Genomic DNA, 21,983 nt, shown 5'->3' on the forward strand with positions numbered 1-21,983 from the left:
CACTTGGCCCATATGTTCCGTGACCCTATAGTGACTAAATGTTCAACGACCGCATAATTTCTTTCATTGTCGGTTCGGTAGCCTCAAGTAATGCAACTTTGATTTGGGTCAATGCACGATTCATTACTTTTTTGTTACATATAAATACCAACTGCATAATAAGTTACGCTCCTGCGAGTGATCTATTATTAAATATTAAGTAATTATATCGAATATGCACTATTCGATATCATTACGTAAAGACTTTAAAATTAACCACTTTTGTTGAATACGAGTAGTTTACTTATTTGATATTTCGCATTTGTATTAATCAATAAATGTATAACCAATTCTAAAGTAGATCAGTAATATCATCAATTTAGAATAAATTAGAATTAACATATTGATTAATGCAAACAAATAAATCTTGTGTCCGACACTGAAGGAAAACATCGTGAGGAAATCGTGCATGTGAAATTTTGCCACGTGTATATCCACCGACCCACACTAGAGCAGCGCGGTGGAGTGAGGTCCAATCCCTTTGAGGAGCAGAATTCCTGAGAGAAGGCCTTATCCCAGCAGTGGGAAATTTACAGACTGTACTTATGGAGTAACAAGGCCAAGGAAATGCCGCTATAAAGTAGGAGGTGACAGTTAATGGCCCGCGGAGCCTCCTAGGTTAAGTAGGTCGTAGGAAATAACTGACGCTTTGAGTATGCAGTTAGGCGTGAAAGTGATTACTTAGCATTAAATAGAAATTAGATAGTCTTAAGTTACCTGCGCGGACTAGTTTATGCTAACTATAGTTGCATATGCAACTTGTATACAAAGTATCCATGTTGTGAATTTGACGACCTACGTGGTTGAGTGGTGTGTACACCGGTTTTCATGGGTACGCCACTCCGAGGTCCCGGGTTCGATTCCCGGCAGAGTCAATGTAGATTATCATTCGTTTTCTATGTTGTCTCGGGTCTGGGTGTTTGTGGTGCCGACGTTACTTCTGATTTTCCATAACACAAGTGCTTTAGCTACTTACATTGGAATCAGAGTAATGTATGTGATGTTGTCTCATATTTATTTATTATTTATTGTGAATGCGTTAGTGCAGCTCCGCGGGGGTCTAAGGTGTACGTTTGACTCAGGTGATCGACTAAACTGCAAACAATAAGCTAATTATAACCATAAGTATCGTCTATCCGGCTTCAGAATAAAGCGCGGGCTCCAGTGACAGTAAACTTCCTGCGCACAATGAGCCCCGCGCGACGCGAACACAATCGCGCGCAAACAATAGTCCGCTGATCGACTTTATGTTTCGAGTTAAAAGCTGACACGTTAAATGGTCACGAGGCAGGCGCGTTACACAGAACAGCTGTAACGTATTGCAGTGGGTCTGCGCCCGAAGACTGATACTTTAACTAGTAGCTGCTTATAATATAATATAATATTGCGGTATGCTCCGATACCACTTGGGTTTAAAATTTGTTTTTTTAATAAGAAGGCGAAATATGGCTTATCTTTAATTTGGTATCTGCTCTGCCTCCAGACGCATTATCCGACTCATGATTTCTTTCTCGTGTCTGTGCAAAAGGGCCAACATTCGATGTTATGTAGAAAAAGTACAAATTAAAAAAAAAAGTATTTGACGAGAAAATAGAGATCTAGTCATATTCATAAAATTATGTAATTTATAATTAACATTTCATTTCTTTCATTAATCGTTCTTCATCAGCGATCACAACATGCTTCCAGTGAGACTTTTTTGAAAAACATGATGATGACTGCGACACCATCTGTCATATGCTTCTGTCTTTGTATACATATATATATATATATATATATATATATATATATATATATATATATATATATATATACATCTATACTTATGATTATACTTATTAATATTATAAATGTGAAAGTAACTCTGTCTGCCTGTCTGTCTGTCTGTTGCTCTTTTACTACTAAACCGCTGAACCGAATTTGATTAAATTTGGTATGAAGCAAATTTGAATTCTAAAGAAGAACATATGCTACTTTTATTGCCTAAAACTAGACCACCCAACTGCTAAAACGCGAGCGAGGCTGTGGGCGACAACTAGTTATACATATGTAGTTTATACTTCTAACGTTCTTTTATTTTGCACTGCCTTACTCGCGGTACGAGTCAGAGGAGACCCTGTCTTAGCGATAAGGTCGCTCTCATTTTATGTATAATAAACTGTATTAAATATTTTATACATTACGATCATGAGCAATGCCAAGTGCTCGAGTCGTTCTTTGATAAAATTATTTTTATAGTAACCATTGTGAGATACCATACGTAAGTACGGACTTCTTCGAAATTAATAGAACTCACAATGAAACAATGAAGGCAGCTAATACTCAGTCGTATATTCACAATCTCTACTAATATTACGACACAAGTCACTAACCGTTTGTAACGCACAACCGGCCGTTGAACTGCATTCGTGTGTTGTAATGTTTCGGGTAATGAGCCGAGCGGAGGGCCGCCGCGGCAGGAGATGTTTCTTTGAATGCTTATAATGACGCCTAAAGATAAATAAGCCTTAAGACGGCCGACGCTTTGCTAGGTTTTCATGCATTTCCCGATATGAAGTTTTCGTTTTAATTGCTAGTAACGAAACTAGTGTGTGTTGACGAACGGTACATTTTTATTCGATTAATGAATGTAAAATGATCCATCGATTCGAATATACGGTCTCCAAGGCACTGACAGTCGGTACATCCACGACATCTGAGACACTACTCTGATGTGGCTCCGGCGGACGCGGCGCTGTATTTATTTATTGTAAAAGTTACACCATCGACTTATCACTAAACACTTAAAAACGATATTTAATATGGGTGACATCGGCGATACATCTTTATAGGTGTGAACAACATTGACGTTCAAAAATAGAAATCAGACTAACCTATGTAGAATATAAAATCAAATTTTAATCTAAATTATATAATAAATTTGAGAATTAAGACATAACTAAAACAAAAGATAAAAGCTAATTATAAAAAAAAAAACAAAACTTAAACATATTGCTTATAAGGTATGAGATCAATCTATGACATCTTTGGAATACTTATCAACTTTCTTAACCCACTCACTTTGCCTCTAAGGAAATCAATGTGTCCTAATGTTAATTGTTTTCTATACGTGTCGTTTAATTTGTTCATTACACATGGGTAGGGGATCAGTCCATAAACAGGCAATACTCTCTACTATTGCCTGTGTATGGGCCAATAAATAATTAATCAATGACTTTTATCCAGCGTATCCGAATTATCGAATTTAACGATTTAAACTTAATAATTAACCGTAATTTATACGGATAATATTCCATAATAATAATTACAATCAGTCTTTCACAAGAATCATTAAATTAGTAACGTCCTACCTCAGACATGCGCCGCTGCGTAAGTCGGACGGCAGTTGCGTGCGACGGAACGTTCGTTAACATACTTGCTTGCGATCCGTTTTACGTAACGCGTTTTATATTCGATTATCATTATTTTCGTAGGTTCTTATCCACTACATGACAACAATTTTGGAGTAAAACTCGTGTTTTCATGTCTATACTTTTGAAAGTTGTTTTTTTTTGTACAAATAACGAAATTAAATACAAAGTGCTAATAGATTTAATTTACTTTTGTTACTGCTTTTCTTGTAACAATTGTAAATTGTATTATTTGTATTATTCTGTAGAAAGAAGAAAGTAATATGTAGCTATATATATATATGTATGTGGTGTGTGGGTTCTTGTATTACTTTCTAGCTAATAAAAATACTTTAATAAATAATTTTCTTAACATTCATAATTGTCACAAGTTTATGTGCAACTGTTAGCTAGATGAAACTTTATATCTTCCATTTAATTGTGCTAGGCCATAATTGCAGAATTGTAAATCAATTCAGAATTAAATTCGAAACTCAACACAGATTACGAGAGTGTAACATTTACGCGCACCAGTAGGTACTGCGTATCACCCTAATTCGGTTTTATCCCAACTTGTCCCAAGTTAAATATTAATTGAGTTACGGAATACTTAATTATAACAAAACTGCAAAGGATTATCCTTATCCTTTGCAGTTTTGTTACAATTTAAACGCCATTTTTTAGAAATATAATACTAGGTATGTGTGCTTGGGGACATTACCCTCTCGCTTGAGCGTATAATCGGCACGCGGACGAAAACGTCTGTACTCGTCGTCAGTTGTATAGCATTAGTGCAAGCTGTAGACGAGTAGCGTTCTTATATATCGAGGAGGATGCAAGTGCTTCAAAGCCGTTCATCTCGACTATCATAGTGCTTGAAACCTCACCAGCAGTAGTGACCCGATGAACTAGACAAATGCTAGAGAGGCAAAGTCCATCTCAGAAAGTCCAAATGTGTCGATGTAACTCTTGTGGGCTGGGAACTGCCACAGGTGCCGCGGATAAACAGGGCACGAGGATTCAGAAAGACGACTCACATTATCTGGAGTTTCGATGAGGACAACGAACAAACCCCCACAAACGAAGCCGCCAAATATCTGAACAATTTACACACTTGATGATTCACAGAACCATCATACAATCCGATCAAATCAAAACCGAAACATGCAAGGTTTCTTTGAATGTTCTACATGTTTTGTATTTCTATCATCGCCGAGTAGAAGATGAATTTTAAACACAAATGACGCTTTTAAAATATAAAAGTTCTACAAACGAAAACTTTAGTCCACATTTACGTGTTCTAACCAATAAAATATCTCCTATATATCATTAGGAAAAATAAATTAATATATTATCCATATAATTGATATTTTTATCATAACTGACACTATTATACAGTTGTATGACACTTGGACCACACAAGTGACTACCGTACACGTTAAACCGAGCGCCAAAAGTAGTTAAAACATGTTGCATTCATTGATCGCAAGAATTTGGAAAATATCTCGCTTGAGGAAATCGTCTTGTTGTGTAATTTAAATGTAAACCAAACCGTCGGCTTTACACGGAGTCTTATGTGGGTTCGCCGTTATGTCCACTGCGAGTTTTCTTAGACTTTCGACATAAAATGAAATTTAGCAAGTATTAAAAGTGTAGGAGTTTGATTTAATATAAACTCAATCATTAAATATATGTTATAGACAACCTACTGAAGCCACTTAATCTTTCGGAAGACAGGAATGAACGTAATGTTATTTCACATTAGATACTGTTGTATGTATTCTTGTGTGTATTCTGTGAACTACAGTACGATATTCCCCGAGATGTACGATAAATATTCTTCAAATAAATGATATGGTTTGCATGCTCGTTGAAATAAAAAATGTGCTCCTCGTATTATTGAAATGTTACGTGTTTCCACGCTAATTATATTGTTTGTATTATTACAGCAGTATTAAACAGTACAGAATAACAAACCGCGTAACCACACTGGCATAATGACTGATATTTTTCCATATTGATTTATCCGGCGAGTCTCAGTGAAAGTGCAGTAATGGCGGTTTCACCTTCAATAGAAAAGCTGAGAATTACCATTATCCGTTGATGATTGGAAAAGTATATTAGCTACATTTAAGGAGGTAGATTACTATGTGATTTATTTCGTTCATCGCCATTTCGCAGAAGAAAAGGCTATTATAATTTCTGTACGACATAAATACCCATACACAATTCCGTAACTTAATTAATTAATTATACAAAAATAACAAAATATTATCAACTTTTTTCTGTAGCGGTAGGTAAGAGTAACAAAAAGACAAAAAATAAATTTCAACAGCTGGGAACATCAGAAATATTAACAGCAACAATAACCCGCCTGTAAATTTTCGACTGCTGGGCTAAGTTCTCCTCTCCCTTTGAAGAGAAGGTTTTGGAACATATTCCACTACGCTGTTTCGCTACGCCGTTTGATGATATAACACGTGGTTCTTTATTTTCATACGTATCAGGGCTTGCAATAAATAAAGAAGGCTTCAACACCTAAAACGTTTTAAAACTTATAAACCCTAATTTCATTTTAAATGGAATCTCTTAATCCAAGGTCAATTCGATAACAATCGTTAACTATTCTATGTTAATATAGTGAAGGGATTGTGTTTCTGAGGAAATCGTCTTGGAGATCGGGGTTAATTAAACAATGCATCTTTATCTTAAGATTGATACAACACTGAAAACAAGTTGCAAGTGATCTTCGGGTTATTCCTTATCACCAAAGAGTATTTATAACAATTTTTTTGTAAACAATTATAATAAATCTAATGTTATTTAATTTGTTTCAGATGTCGCATAAAGTAGTGGCCATTTTGGCCATGCTGGCTGTTTCTTCAGCGGAAAAAGAACAAACGAGATGGTCCCGCCAAATCAGCTCATATACATCGGACATTAGCGATTGGGTTCCCCTTAGAGTCCCCATGGAAAGAGATTTACCTCAAATAAAAAGACAAGCAGTAGCGGAGCCCAGAATATTGTCTGAACCCTTTGCTGGGTTTGTTAGACCAACTGGATTCAGTCAGGATAGTTTTCCTTCAAGGACATTCTATAACTCTCCAACGAATCGACAGCTTTATCTTCAGTCAGTTCCTTCTGCACCACAAAATTATCTTTCTGATCAAGGATTCAGCCAAGGATTAAGATTTGGATTAACGCAACCGAATTTTCCTCTAAGTCAAGGCTTTGTCACACCCCAATTTAACTTTGACAATGTACCAAATCAAATAAAATCAAGGCCGCAAACGGGTTCGAATCCGATAAAATTTGAATCATCTTTTAAAACGAGCCAACCTTCGCAATCTCCGAGTCCGAATCCTCCAATTTTAAAGCCTTTTAATCAGCCACTAAAACAAAAGCCCGAAATACCGAAATTCGTGGATGGCTATCGTGCAGAAAACAGCAGCGAATTAAATTTTGCTAATAAACAAACGCAATCATCACAAAAAGTTAAATTCGATAACACAAACCTATCTAAAGAGTCATTCGGGTCACCGAAAATGAAGGTTGAAAGGGAAGAAGTTCAATTACTGTATGTTCCTTTAGAGTCTCTTAATAGAGGACAATTTAACTTTAGGAGTCCATTGACATCAGCACAACTAGTGAATACGGAACTTTACAATCAGAATCATAGATCGAATCCATTAATGCAAAATCTCGCAGGAGAATTTCATGGACCTGTCATGAAACCCTTAGAGACGTATCATTCACAAGAATTTTTGACGAATTTTAATAGTCAATTGCATGAAGTGAGTCCATTTTCAAAATTTTCAACTATAACAACTCCATTCTCAACTACTGCTCCAACGACAGCTAAGCCAAAAAAATTGAAACCACATCAACCACCTCTAGCAATTTTTCTCACTCAAGACGCAAAGAAAGAAGATCAAGTTAAAGTTGGAGATGTACTATACTCATTAAAAAATGCTAATACAGTTCCAGTTTTAGATTCTGTTAATCCTCTGAACGCACCAAAGGTGTTCATTGGACCCTCATCTCTATCACCACCTGACACCTACGTCAAATTCGAACTTCCATATTTGTCTAATATTGAAAATAGTGACAAGAAGTTAAGACAACTTCCATTTTTTGTTGCACCGCTTAGCTACAATACACCTCAAGGATTTGCTAAAATTCCGTTTCCATCACCACACGTAGGGTCTGTTGTAATAAATTCACTTATCAAGGATACCACGTCAACAAATAAAGCCATAACTGGAAATACTAATATTTATACACATTCATATTCTGAGCCAACATTTAAACAAGAGCAAAAAGTAGTAACCCAAAAACCTAAAGTAAGTTACTATACCACTTCTTCTCCGAAAACAAATTCGGCGTTATATGAACAAAATTATTATTCAATTGAACCTCAATCAGTAAGCACCTTAGGACCATTCAAGGAACCGGAATCTAGTATTGGCTCACAATCTACACCTTTAAAAAGTGGTTCATACTTTTTAAGCAATATGCAAAATCAATATAAGCCAACTCAATTTATTAACTTTCCACAAGATACGAGATTCAAGGCTCAACCAATACAAGATACAAGATACAAGGCTGAACCAATCAAGACCTTAAACACTTACAAGGTCGATACTACATCTACCCCAAGGACTACTGTTACTTCAACTACAAAGCTGCCGACAACTCACTCGAGTCAATTACTGGAGACTCACAATCCGTATTCCATAAACCAAGCATTCCACTTTAGCACACCATTAGATTATCATAATTTCTTTGATGAGTACAAAGAACCATATGCTACTCCAGGGACCAATCAATCACCATCACCCTCAACAATACCAATTACACCTGCGCCACTTCAAACTACTAAATCAGAAGAACGAGAACAACCTCAGCAGCAATCCTATCAGCCCACACAACAATCAATACCAGATTATTTACAAAACCAAACTATTGAATATCATCGCGAATCAGAACAACAAAAACTAAAATATCCCGCTTTTAACAGAAACGAATATAGCTCTAAAATTGAATCATTCCCTCAAAACCAATATTCCAATAGCGCAGTTAGTGTAAACGAAAACACCCAAACTATAAGAGATGATTCAGATCTAAATACAAAAAAAGCGGAGTCTTCACAACAAGAATATGAAAACTACACAAACACCGCAAACATTGAGTCTGATTCTTTACCTAATTATGATCAATCAACAAAATCTTCCCCTAAATACAACACTTACGATGAAAACTATAATTCTTACGACTTACAATCTTCAACAACTAGCAGCACTTCTACTACAACAAGAAGATCCCCCATTAGAACAAGAGGACGCCCTCGATATCCCACAACAAAGTCTGAATCTGGTGAATCATCTACTCGTGCTACAATAACAAGAAGGCCTTTACGCGAAAGGAAACCATTACCAAGTAGATCAAGGTATGAACCAAATAAAATCACAACTGAAAAACCAGTAAAAAATCAATTTGAATCCAACGAAAGTACGACTAAATCAAGTAGAACACGAACCAGAGGCAGAGTACATTATAAACCATCGGACACGGATGACATATATACAAAAAGAAATAAACAAAGAAGTAAAGAAGACGATTTAGCTTATCAAAGAGATGTACTACACCAAAACTACCCCGTCACATTGATGGAAAGAACTAGTACTGCCGACATAGAAGCCATTACTGAACCATCTGAAAAATTAATTTCTACAAATAATGTAAATATTATTAAAACTGAGGATACTGAAGACGCTTACAGCAATGATAAAGTTTCTATAACAGAACCGATCAATAGAGACTTCAAAGATTTATCGCAGCAATATACGACAGCTGTCGATACTGTGACTGATGCTCCATATGAACAAAAGGTACATGCTGATGAAGATCATATTTATCGATTAAAAGGTAAGCAAACACATGATGGTGCTGAATTATCATATGATGAAGGAAATGGGGACAGTTATTCTGTACAGACATCGCCTGAATATAAAATAGATCATCAGGACGACTTATCTACTAATTCAGCTAATCCAATAACGGAACAAAATGCTCCTATCAATTCATTCGATGAAATTCAATCTAAAGAAAAGGAGGAGTTAACAACGTCTGCTGAAGCTGAAGAAAATACTAAAATTGAAAACGAAGAAATAAGTCATGAACAAGAACCAGAAGAGAATGTTGTAGAAACGACACCATCTTATAATAGAGTAAGGGTACGTCCAGGAGTTATTAGACAATATCATCAATCTTCCTCATCGGACTCCTCAAGGTTAAAGAACGAGAGAAGGAAACCACTTCAAGCTATAACATACAGACCAGCATTTGATAAACGCCGAACTACAATGAAAATCGAGGAAATTGAAGCGGATTTGAAGACAAAACAAATTCATATAAGGCCAGAGTTTCAAGATTATAAACAACCGGTTTATAAGCCGGAACCATCAACTGAATCAGTGGTTACATCCACTACACAAGAAACTTCTACAAAACGTAGTCAATTCCGTCGTAGACGACCTAATTACGGAATGACTTCTACCGAAGGAACTGTACCTAGAAGAACCTATGAAATAAAAAATCGATTTAGGGGCCGTCGACCCACAGAAAAGCCGACTGAAAATCCCGAGATCGAAACAGAAGTAACAACGGTCAAAAGTAATGTGCACAGCAGATACAGCCATAGACCAAGATTGTCCGAAAGATATAATCAAAAACCGGAAACGGACGACCAAGCATCTGAAGATCAGGACTCAAATTATTCGATAAATAGACCCAAATATGTTGCGCCCGAATCAGATCGATGGTCTCCAAAAATTTCAAAGGATTCATTCAAACCATTTAATCCCAATAACATAGCAGATGATATAAAAGTTGAACAAAGTACTAGCAAGTCAAAAAATGAAGAACTTGATATAATAACGGCAAGAAATGAATATGAAGACATACTTATTTCTGTAACACCTGCTACTAACAACAGGGTTCAGAAAAAAATATCAGATATTCCACCAACATTAGAAGCTTTTGTTGAACAAAGTAAAGTAACAAAAGTGGATTCCGACAGTATGTCTACTTTCGAAAGCATGCTCGAAGAGGTTATGAAAAATTTGGAGGAACAAGACGAAAATGAATACACGGGCAATGTGATGAAACACAAGGGTGGTGAAATAGGGGAGATTCCTCCTGAAAGAATTATTTCTTCTGGAGAAAACTATTCTCTGAAATCAACAACCCCGCTTCAAGAAGAAACGACAACGACATCGCCGGATAACTCTTCTCTTAGTGTAACTGAGGTAATATAAAATACATTTGATATTTCATCTAATTAATTTAACGGTACTGCATTTAAGATTTATTAATAGGTTGTTAAATTGTGTTATTATCTTTGAGATCCATTTGAGTTTTTTTTTAAGATATAAGATTTAATGATATTATATATTATAATGTTTACCAAACACGTAATGTATGTGTACTATCTATTTTTAGCACTTTAAGTATTGCCCTGTTTAACTGCAAATTTCACTAAATGATAATAATTATTATTACAGAGTTTTCTAGCATAGACTTTACTCTAACATAGCCTTTTGCTATGTTCGCAAATGAAAAAGGCATCAAGCACAGGCTTATTAGATAAAGGCGTAAACAATTTGACTGCTTTTCATTAATTGTTATGTTTATAACGTATACTAAGTCAACCCAGTCATGAATGTGTTTTTACAAGTAAATTCTTTGTTTTATTAAGAAACAACAAATACTTTTGTTTTCGTTTTTAGACATACGATAATATCGATGTAACCTATCTAATATACTTTTTTTTGCATTTTAGGAGGTCCCAAGCAGAAATAACCGTCGTCGTGGTTTTTGGAAAAGGGTAAAAAAAGTTCGACCAGTTAATGAAGAAATAGAAGTAGCCGAATCTCAATACTATTCGAATGCAGTAAATCAACTTGGCCAACCAATTTCAAAAAAATTATTAGAAAAACCAAGAAAAGACAATGTAAAAGCGACCACGTATAAGCCAAATTATCAGTTTCTCAAAGATTTCTTCGACATAGACGATGATCAGATTGATGCAATACCGAATATAGACATACCTAAAATAACAAATAGCCATATAGAGAATGATGCCGAAGTTTTGAAGGACAATTTGCAATCTAGTATCCAAACAGACGTAAAAGACGATAGACTAGCAGAATCAATAAGTCCGGGCGATATGGACCTAGGTACAGGTTCACCAGATCCTACATTAGATGATAGTGCTTTTTACAGTGACCCTACAGAGCCATCGTCTATTGCTACCGCCAGTATAGATCGATCCGATGGTTTCAGTTTTATGGATTATATATTTGGGAAAACTGCTTCTGATAACATAGAATCTGTACGAAATGAAACAACGAAATCCATTAAAGAAACTGAGACACCGACAACACCACAGGCTAAATATGCATCAACAGAAACTGAAATCGCCAAAGTAAAAGCAACAACTGAAAGTACTTACATTCCTGAAGAAATAACAGCTGAAATAATTAATGACGGCAATGAAGAAGGCACGGTAACAGAAACAGTTACAAGAATTGAAACTAGAACAACAAATAACTATTTCTTATCAGAAGAAAAAAAAGTAAAAGAAAACCCTGCTATAAATGTTGAAACTTCATCAATATCCAGCTTTATGGATCCAACAAGTGTAGTCAGTACTTCCATGTCTACAGAAATATCTCACGAAACAGAGATTTGTTTTAGAGGCAAATGTATCAAAACCAACAAAAATTTGTTATAAAATAAACTGAAGTGGTGCTTACAATGTGTTCAAAATCCTTAGTGTTGTAACAAGTGACTATTTGAAAGAACAATTGAACTAGGTGTTAGCTTCTTTAATTATCTAAATCTCTTTATGTATTTATTGTACTATTTATAAAATTGAAATAGTGGAATCATGTAAATATAATTCAATGTCTCTTTACTTGATTTCGCCTTTTCTCACATTGTTATGATCATAAAGGTAAATAGATTTGCATAAAGACTAAGAATACGAATGCAACTTTGTGATATGAAGAAAGTCATACTTTGTTCGTTCTTCTTTGTCTTTATTACTGAATAATTTATTTCTATGGTTATCGTATACATAATGATGTACCTTTAAGTTAAGTGGCCACATATACTGAAAATAATATAATGTAAAGCCCTATATGAATTAAGAATAGAAATAAGTTTTTACATACTTTCTGTAAAATAAAGATTTTGACTGAAAATATTATTAATCAATATTTTAGGAAATTTTTTGCATTCATAATATTTATCTTTAATGTTATACCTTGAACATGATATTTATTTAGTATGGAACAAGCTATAACCTATTGTTTGCCCAAAAAAAGGAAATGCCCAAAGCATAGACTTTAATCATTTTCTAATTAAATTTGTTCACTCATTTTTTAAGTTGTTCAAAACAATACCATGATAGTATATTACAGATACAGATTTACTTAAAATCAAGAATTGGTAATTCTCAGGCCTATTTTAAACTAGAAGGGCTCCCTGACCGATTATGGAGAATTCTTAGGCCATTGGTGATTCTTAGGTCTCCCTAGTTCTAGTGTCTTAGAAATCTATCTGGAGCCTTGTTATGCTTAACATGGCTGTTATTTTTTTAAGTATAAACTGTTTGTGTTAGATTCCATTGAGCATTATAATTTTAAAGGTTGTTTACATTCTGACGCTATACCCACCCAAAGTCTAAATATATGAATATAGAGTGGATATGTGTACCATTTCTAATATGTAATTTATTAATAATAAAAATGAAATAACACAACTTTCTTTCATTGTAAACCTTTTTTATTTGTAAATTGCCTTTGCTCAATAACAATTATTAGCTCAAACAAATAATAAATGCATATAGGATAATCGCAAAGGACAATTCTTACTATGAACATTTTATAAAATTTGTAAAAAATAACACAAAAAAACATAAAAATACAATCCTATAAACCTGTTAAAGTCGAATGTAACACACTTAACATTTTTCCAAATCTATTTGATTATCTATATGATTACTTATAGCTCTTTGCTTATTTGAAATAAAATATAATGTATGTCAACCAGCCTTATATAAATTGAGAAACAGTTATAAAGGTGTGAAACCATTAATTCATTTCAACAAACTGTAAAACTTAGTAGTGTAACATTTTAAAAGTTCAGAAGATTAGATGTTAATGTATGCCTTAACATTGTTAAGTCGATTTTATAACTTTCTGCTCAAGAGCAAAAGTATATTGGTAAATTTAAAGATTCCACACTGACTTTGCAGTCAACTCTCTATTCTAAATATTAATCCAAAACTTGACAATCATCATCGTCGACAAAGCCCCCATTAAGAGCATCATTCAAAATCTTACTTCTATTTTCCTTTAATTCACCATTAATGAATGTTCTCCTTTCTAACTTCTGTCTCAACTGTGAAGTCTTCTCAGCAGATGGTCGTTCCGCTATACCTTTAGTAAATGTATAAATAACCGTGGAGCCGTCGCTCTCTATGAAAGCTAGGTTTACACTTGGTCCTGTCTCTACAGTACACAAATTCTCTTGTAGTATGCTGATAAAATCAATAGATATGTCCAGACTTGTCGGTATAGGCACGTAAATGTTTAGTTTTTCATTTTTAATTGATCTCGCAACGACGTAAAGTGTGTCTATATCTTTGTTATAACAGTATTCAGTGTCGTACATTAGCTTTTCGTCAACTAAATAAATGTACAAATGATAGGCCAAGGATATTTTCTTATCACACTTGCATCCCAATTTTTTCATATCTTCTTTTATTTTCACTTCAACGTCCATGGTTGATTTTCAGTTCAATAATCTCATTTTATAGGAAACACAACTCCAATTATTTATTACCTATCATTCAACGTTTTAATAACACATTTTACGTCAAAATGTCCCAGTGACGAGTAACATCTGACAAGTGACAAGTGACAAGTACTAATTTTATATTATAGTTAACTTTTCTTAATCAGTGAAACTAGATATTTAATCAAATACATTATTTAGAAAATAGATAACTAAGTTTAACCTTCATTTTAGGTGTTAAATATAGTAGCTGGAAATTGTAACATAGAATGGAAAAACAACATAGAAGACTCTATATTTTTGTATGTAAATATAAACAACATCTTTCCATCAGCTTTGAAAAGCTGCAAAATAATTAAGAAAGATTTTTCATAATATATGATTATTTATACATAATATACAGTTAAGGCAATTTTATATTGAACCCGGCTCACCTCACCACGGCTGGCAACAGTGGCAACACTTGTTAAACTGGTAAAATCTAAAGTGAATGAAATAAATACAAAATAGAAATACTGTTTCATGTAGTGAAAGAATAAATGTATCATTTTAAAACTCATTAATTTTTGTAACCCAATAATTTGACGATAAAAATATTCATTTTTGATAAAGAATGTTTAATACAAAATGTATTTAACATTTAAAAGTACATACATATTTTAGGTAAAAGTGTTTTTTATACAAAGTTTAAATAAAACTAGCGCTATTTTGAGGTAAGCTTGATACTTTATATCATAGTTCAAACTTTGCACAACATATATAAAACTTTTCTGTTCTATTCCATAATATAAAGTAGTATTTAAACTCTAAAATGAACATTTATTTTAAATCTAAATTTATATAAAATTATAAGACTGCCATCTATTCACACAGTACACAAATACGAACTGCAAGAAATTTTACCTATCATTCAAAATTTCAAACGTATATTATTTTGTTTGTCATGTGGTACGGGTTACTTCCGATAGATGCCACTACTAGCAAAAATATAAAATGTGATAAACTTACTCATATTAGATTTTGATAGATAATTGTTATTTTTTCATCTCGAATTTATTCTTCGTCCAAAGTTTTATATTATAACTCTATAAAGTTAGAATTTCTAAGGAGAGTGTTTATAGAAATATTATTTTTGGATAAATGAATTAATATGTAAATAAATAATTGTTACAGGCATTATATTGCTCCACATAATTTGTTACCTTATTTAAATATTTCATAACAAATGTGGTAAAAATGTTGATAATGAGTTTATATTCTGTTTTGAATATATACGACTATTTCGCAGACTTTCATATCTGTCAGGATGGCCGAGCGGTCTAAGGCGCCAGACTCAAGGTTACCCTTGCCTACTCAGTAGGTATACGAGCTGTTCTGGTCCTCTCTGAGGGCGTGGGTTCGAATCCCACTTCTGACAAAATTTTTAAATTTTATTTTTTTTTATAAGAAATTATTATGCATATTTTTTTGGATTTCAAATAATAGTACTAAAATTTTTATCATTAAAATTGTCTGGTAATAATAATAATCAGACCCTTTCTTCGTAAATTGAGTGAAAATTTTGACAGTGTTGCATGTAGTAAAATTTAAAATAATAATAATTTATTTAAATACCTAATGAAATTAAAATAAATGAAATAATTAGCATAAAGAGCAAAAAATAATTTCAAAAAGGAAGCTTCCCGTACCGGGAATCGAACCCGAGCCTCCTGGGTGAAAGCCAGGTATCCTAGCCACTAGACCATACGGGATATGAGACAAAATGTAAAATACTTTATATATTACTGCATCTTAAATCCATATTTAATTGCAGACGGAATGTGATGAAATGAACAAACCTTAGATTTACATATTCCACGCAATTATCTTTAAAAGCGCTGCTTTATTGTTCTCTGTTGAGATGGTATAGTGTTTCGAACGCGTGCCTCTTAACCGATGATTTCGGGTTCAAGCCCAGGCAAGGACCACTTTTGTGTTTATAATTCATCTATTGCTCGGCGGTGATGAAAAACATCGTTAGGAAACCTACATGTGTCTAATTTCATCAAAATTGTGCCACGTGTGCATTCCTCCCATCCGATTGGAAGTTTGGAACAGCTTGGCGGAATATGTTCCAAACTCTCTCTTGAACTCCTTACTCCAGCAGTGGGAAATTTTCAGGCTGTTACTTTTTTTACTTTTATTGTACTCTGTTTATATGTATGTAAATGTAAGTCTCGCCAATCCATAATGAATATTCAAGATAAAAGAAGATATTGCGTCAATCCGGCAATGTCGTTTGTTTAGTTTTTGTTCCACTGTCGTTGAAACGGACTTCACACAAATCATTTAACGAATGTAACATTTAATAAATGTTCATTTAATTATAGCAACATCACTTGCTTGCGAAACAAAAGGCCCTCTCGGCTGCTCCAGTGTTTAATGTAAAGCTTATCAAATCATTTCTATTTGTTTATTTGCTTATCTTTTATTTATATTATTAAATTTGCTATTTATATACACAGTCGCCGACGTCATCACATCAAATGAGATGACGATTTTAACACGTTAAATGCGGAACGAGGTCCAAAACGCCTCGTATGTGTCTCCCTAAGTGCGGCTAAGGAAAACATAGATTTCTCTGTCTTGAGGCCGTAACGTCTATTTCATATATTGTAGGAAAGTGATAAATATATTTATAGGATGCCTGTTGAAAACATAATGCTATGGTGTACTTACTTAATACGGGGTCTCTTTGACCTCGTACCGCACTGATGAAATGAAATTCAATTTTTAGTGTTTCAAAAGTTACGGAGTCTAATAAGCCCCGTAACCAAATTTTGATTTCAAACGAGGTCTTAAACGCCCCGTACTGCAGGAATGGAAAAAATAAAAAATGATACCGCAGCCAACGTGTTAACTGATCATATATTTTTTTGAAAAATTTCGTTTATTTTTCGGGCTATAATTTAACGCGTTGCCACTATAGGCACCTTGTATGTTGATATAGTTTGATGTTTTATTATGTATAGAGTTTTAAAAAATGCACTTTATAATCTGTGAATATATACAAGAACTTCTACAATTAACAATTGCATTAGAAATCCGGCCAAATGTGAGTGATTCTCACGCACGAAGGGTATCGTAAAAAACGCGTGTTTTGGAAGGAGGCTCCTGTACAAAGCTATATTTATTTTATTTAGTTATATCGTTGTTATCATGTATCGTTGTTATAGCGGTACAACAAATACATCATTGGTGTAAATTTGAACTGTCTAGCTATAGCGGTTCTTCGGACAGACAGACAGCGAAGTTTTAGTAATAGCCATCAACCTAAACATCTTACATCGCATGCGCTACGAAAACTTTTACAAATAAATAGAAAAAATTACTCTACATTACCATTAAATACTTTACTTCAATAAAAAAACCAAGAACAAATTCAAAGAAATATAAATAAATAAAGTGGTACTACGTTTAAAAAAATAATAATATAAGAACACAGAATAAAAATAAAAGGTAGAAATATGAAAAAACGTCGTATGTCACTCGAGCGAAGCCCGGACGGGGTGCTAGTTGTTATTAAAGCAAACCACTGATATAATAGCAACACGTCCTGGAGCCAGAAGCCGCGGAGTGTCGCTCATAGTCCCACTTACGCGATTAATAATGTTACCAGTCGCGAATCGCGCGCGAAACTTCGTGTTTATTCAACATTTTTTTTACAAATTTCCAGGTTTTTGACTCAATTTCATTGTAACTGACGACACCTGTTCTCAACTGGAACTTTTTTCCGCTCTCTAAGCAATGCAGTAAATTGCAATCAAGAGTCCTCCTCATTTGCCTGCACACCTACTGGAGGCTGGAGCTCTTCGAAATGAGACCATAACCGATTTTGTATGTGCAGCTATCGTCCCACAAACACTGGGACAAAAAAATGACTTACTCTATTCATATTATCAGATTATTTTATCATGTAGTGCTTAAATTTATAATAACTTTGTTCTAAGCCTTTGTTTACTCTTTCCGCCTTTTGTTTCTAATAATATACATACACAACTTTGGACTTGTTCATTCAAAATCAAAGAATCACTTAATCGCCGTAAGACTACAAATAGTTTCCTCATAAAAACGTAACTTACATAGGCGCAGAGAATAATTTATTTTAAGTTAAAACTATTAGTTAAACTGGATATTATTTATTTCATTAATTGTTCTGTTTTACTTCCATTAACTTAGTGATACACCTATATGTCGGACGTAGTGCCGGTTTCTCGCTCAGTTTCTATCAGACTGGAACAAATCCTATTTCACTTTACTATACAGGGTTATTGGTAACTCGACGTATATCCGTTTTTATACAAAAATCAAAATCAAAATCAAAATAAACTTTATTCAAGTGGGCTTTTACAAGCACTTTTGAATCGTCATTTAACAATTAAGTGAAGCTACCACCGGTTCGGAAAGTAGATTATAATATTCAACTATGATTATTACATAAACATAACCATATTACGGAAGGTGACTCAAATATCAAAATAACCTATAAATAAAAGATTCGACCGAGTATCGCTAACGTGCTCCTCAGAATTGTTCCGTTCCCTTCCGTTCCGTTACTTTGTCATGGATCCTATGCTCAGAACCTTACCAAACTTTCACCAAACTACCCTTGAAGTATATATTTTATAATAAAAAAGAATTATCAAAATTGGTTAACGTGATTTTCAGTTATTCACCTATTTGTCACGCATATACATAATGCAAATTTAAGACTTATGTCGTTTTCATACGGATACCATCATCGGAAAAAAATAAAATTAAAATGGGAGCCCACGGGAAGTACTACCTTTCAAACAAAAAAAAAATTATCAAAATCGGTCCACCCAGTGAAAAGTTATGAGGTACAAACATAAAAAAAAAGAAAGAAAAAATACAGACGAATAGATAATCTCCTCCTTTTTGAAGTCGGTTGAAAAAAACAACTTATTCTTTTTGAATTGATTTATTACTGTTAAATTACACAAAAAAGAATAAAGAAACTGAAAATCTAGTGGATCCTCCCTTGTAATGGCATGCCATTCTTGTACTAATGCGGTTTTGATGTCATACTGTGCTCTTTAATCTTGCGCTTCAAAATGCTCCAAAGATGTTTAATTGGATTTAAATCTGGGGACTACGCTGGCCAATCCAAAAAAACAATGTCGTTTTCAGTAAACCAACCCATCGCAGTCGCTGACTTATGACAAGGTGCTGGAATATGACCATGTCTAAATTGGTATCGCCGTAACTACTCGTTAGCGAAGGCATAAGAGCAGTTTCGAGCACTTTTACGTATTTTTCGCTATCAATACGACCTTTACAAACAAACATTTCGCCAACCCCGTGAGCAGCCATGCAGCCCCAGAACATTATGCTGCCTCCTCCGTGCCTTACAGTCGATACTACACAGTCTAGATGGTATTCTTCGCCCACATGTCGCCCCACGAAGGTCACACTTGGCGTTCCAAATATCTGTCGAAAAAAGCAAAGAAGATTGTTTTTAAAACTTTAATTATTTTAGTTAAATAAATAACTGAACATCAATAGGAATTTCTTGGACAGCCGCAGTGGTTAAATCAGTATCTCAGGGGGCACCAGATAACCTCAGCAACGGGTCAGTGCAAATAACGTTACCAGTATTACGACTGGTGGACCCGTCTTTAGCGAAGCAAGAGGTTTAAGTATGCCTTGCCTTTTTCAAACATTACAACTTACCCTGCCGCCATGTGTGTTTCGCTAAAAAATTAGATTAGCAACCCTTTTATTTGGGCATTATAAAAAAAAAATGTGTCAGGTGTAAGCGTACGTGCCTTATTGTGGTTGACATCAATTGTCTTGTAACCTGCGAATAGGCTTAACATAGATCAAAGTAAGCAAGGTTTGCATAAGACGCCTAGCCTGCACGTTTATGCTTCGTATCACGAGTTCGTCACTTAAGCCTTTAACTATTTTAAGTGTCCTTCGGGCATAGTATAAAACATCGCATCATATAAAATATTTACTTACTCAAACATTCACGGAAACAATGACTTGAAAAAAAAAAAAAAAAAAAATTGACCAATAGCGATCAGTGGTTAACCACTCATTAAGCCATGAATGTGCGGCACCCTTGAGACAGCTCGACACGCCAGACAAACATTCAGAGCCATTTATAAGAAAAATTGAATCTTTCAACTTCTTCGCACCAAACATCAATATCATGTGTGTCGGATCAAATCGGAAGTCTGAGTCAAACAAACTATGTCGTTATCATGTCGCATTAAATATCTAAAGACTACATTTGTTTTAGTACACAGCCCACCTACTTTGTGTGAAGTAAATTAAGTTTTCGTAATGAAAAAAAAAAAAATAATAGTCAAACATACACACCCTCAATCCAATAAAATGTAACATAATAAACAAATTATTAATAGTTATGTTCTTTTACAAACATGAAACAACAAAAATTAACACACATTATTCCGGAGCAAAAACGCGTTGCCGTCGGTAGGTAGGTAGGTAGGTAGGTAGGTAGGTAGGTAGGTAGGTAGGTAGGTAGGTAGGTAGGTAGGTAGGTAGGTAGGTAGGTAGGTAGGTAGGTAGGTAGGTAGGTAGGTAGGTAGGTAGGTAGGTAGGTAGGTAGGTAGGTAGGAGGTAGGTAGGGTAGGTATGGTAGGTAGGTAGGTAGGTAGGTAGGTAGGGTAGGTAGGTAGGTAGGTAGGTAGGTAGGTAGGTAGGTAGGTTAGGTAGGTAGGTTAGGTAGGTAGGTAGGTAGGTAGGTAGGTAGGTAGGTAGGTAGGTAGGTAGGTAGGTAGGTAGGGTAGGTAGGTAGGTAGGTAGGTAGGTAGGTAGGTAGGTAGGTAGGTAGGGTAGGTAGGTAGGTAGGTAGGTAGGTAGGTAGGTAGGTAGGTAGGTAGGTAGGTAGGTAGGTAGGTAGGTAGGTAGGTAGGTAGGTAGAGGTAGGTAGGTAGGTAGGTAGGTAGGTAGGTAGGTAGGTAGGTAGGGTAGGTAGGATAGGTAGGTAGGTAGGTAGGTAGGTAGGTAGGTAGGTAGGTAGGTAGGTAGGTAGGTAGGTAGGTAGGTAGGTAGGTAGGTAGGTAGGTAGGTAGGTAGGTAGGTAGGTAGGTAGGTAGGTAGGTAGGTAGGTAGGTAGGTAGGTAGGGTAGGTAGGTAGGTAGGTAGGTAGGTAGGTAGGTAGGTAGGTAGGTAGGTAGGTAGGTAAGGTAGGTAGGTAGGTAGGTAGGTAGGTAGGTAGGTTAGGGTAGGTAGGTAGGTAGGTAGGTAGGTAGGTAGGTAGGTTAGGTAGGTAGGTAGGTAGGTAGGTAGGTAGGTAGGTAGGTAGGTAGGTAGGTAGGTAGGTAGGTAGGTAGGTAGGTAGGTAGGTAGGTAGGTAGGTAGGTAGGTAGGTAGGAGGTAGGTAGGTAGGTAGGTAGGTAGGTAGGTAGGTAGGTAGGTAGGTAGGTTGGTAGGTAGGTAGGTAGGTAGGTAGGTAGGTAGGTAGGTAGGTGGTAGGGTAGGTAGGGTAGGTAGGTAGGTAGGTAGGTAGGTTAGGTAGGTAGGTAGGTAGGTAGGTAGGTAGGTAGGTAGGTAGGCTAGGTAGGTAGGTAGGTAGGTAGGAAGGTAGGTAGGTAGGTAGGTAGGTAGGTAGGTAGGTATAGGTAGGTAGGTAGGTAGGTAGGTAGGTAGGTAGGT

At 35.1% G+C, this 21,983-nt stretch overlaps 2 protein-coding genes and 2 non-coding genes across 4 annotated transcripts in view; 2 read left to right on the plus strand and 2 right to left on the minus strand.

Annotated features, from left to right (window-relative positions):
- The window catches only part of LOC124539229, a 33,394-nt gene extending 20,140 nt beyond the window's left edge, over positions 1 to 13,254 (plus strand). Inside the window, exons 2-3 of the mRNA XM_047116526.1 lie at positions 6,266 to 10,738; positions 11,272 to 13,254. Of these exons, the coding sequence (XP_046972482.1) occupies positions 6,266 to 10,738; positions 11,272 to 12,225 (5,427 nt within the window). The 3' untranslated portion in view covers positions 12,226 to 13,254. The remainder of the gene's footprint in view (positions 1 to 6,265; positions 10,739 to 11,271) is intronic.
- Positions 13,255 to 13,264: 10 nt separating this feature from the next.
- Positions 13,265 to 14,400, minus strand: LOC124539230. Its single transcript, XM_047116528.1, has one exon. It carries the CDS (start codon positions 14,280 to 14,282, stop codon positions 13,773 to 13,775), a length of 510 nt encoding a protein of 169 aa, XP_046972484.1. The 5' UTR covers positions 14,283 to 14,400; the 3' UTR covers positions 13,265 to 13,772.
- Positions 14,401 to 15,594: 1,194 nt separating this feature from the next.
- On the plus strand, positions 15,595 to 15,711 carry Trnal-caa. Its single transcript has 2 exons — positions 15,595 to 15,632; positions 15,667 to 15,711. It is a non-coding gene; the product is annotated as a tRNA-Leu (tRNA).
- Positions 15,712 to 15,973: 262 nt separating this feature from the next.
- Trnae-uuc lies at positions 15,974 to 16,045 on the minus strand. The gene has a single exon. It is a non-coding gene; the product is annotated as a tRNA-Glu (tRNA).
- Between the last annotated feature and the right edge of the window lie 5,938 nt (positions 16,046 to 21,983).

This window comes from Vanessa cardui, chromosome 22 (assembly GCF_905220365.1).
Source record: "Vanessa cardui chromosome 22, ilVanCard2.1, whole genome shotgun sequence".
NCBI classification, from domain to species: Eukaryota; Metazoa; Arthropoda; class Insecta; order Lepidoptera; family Nymphalidae; genus Vanessa; species Vanessa cardui.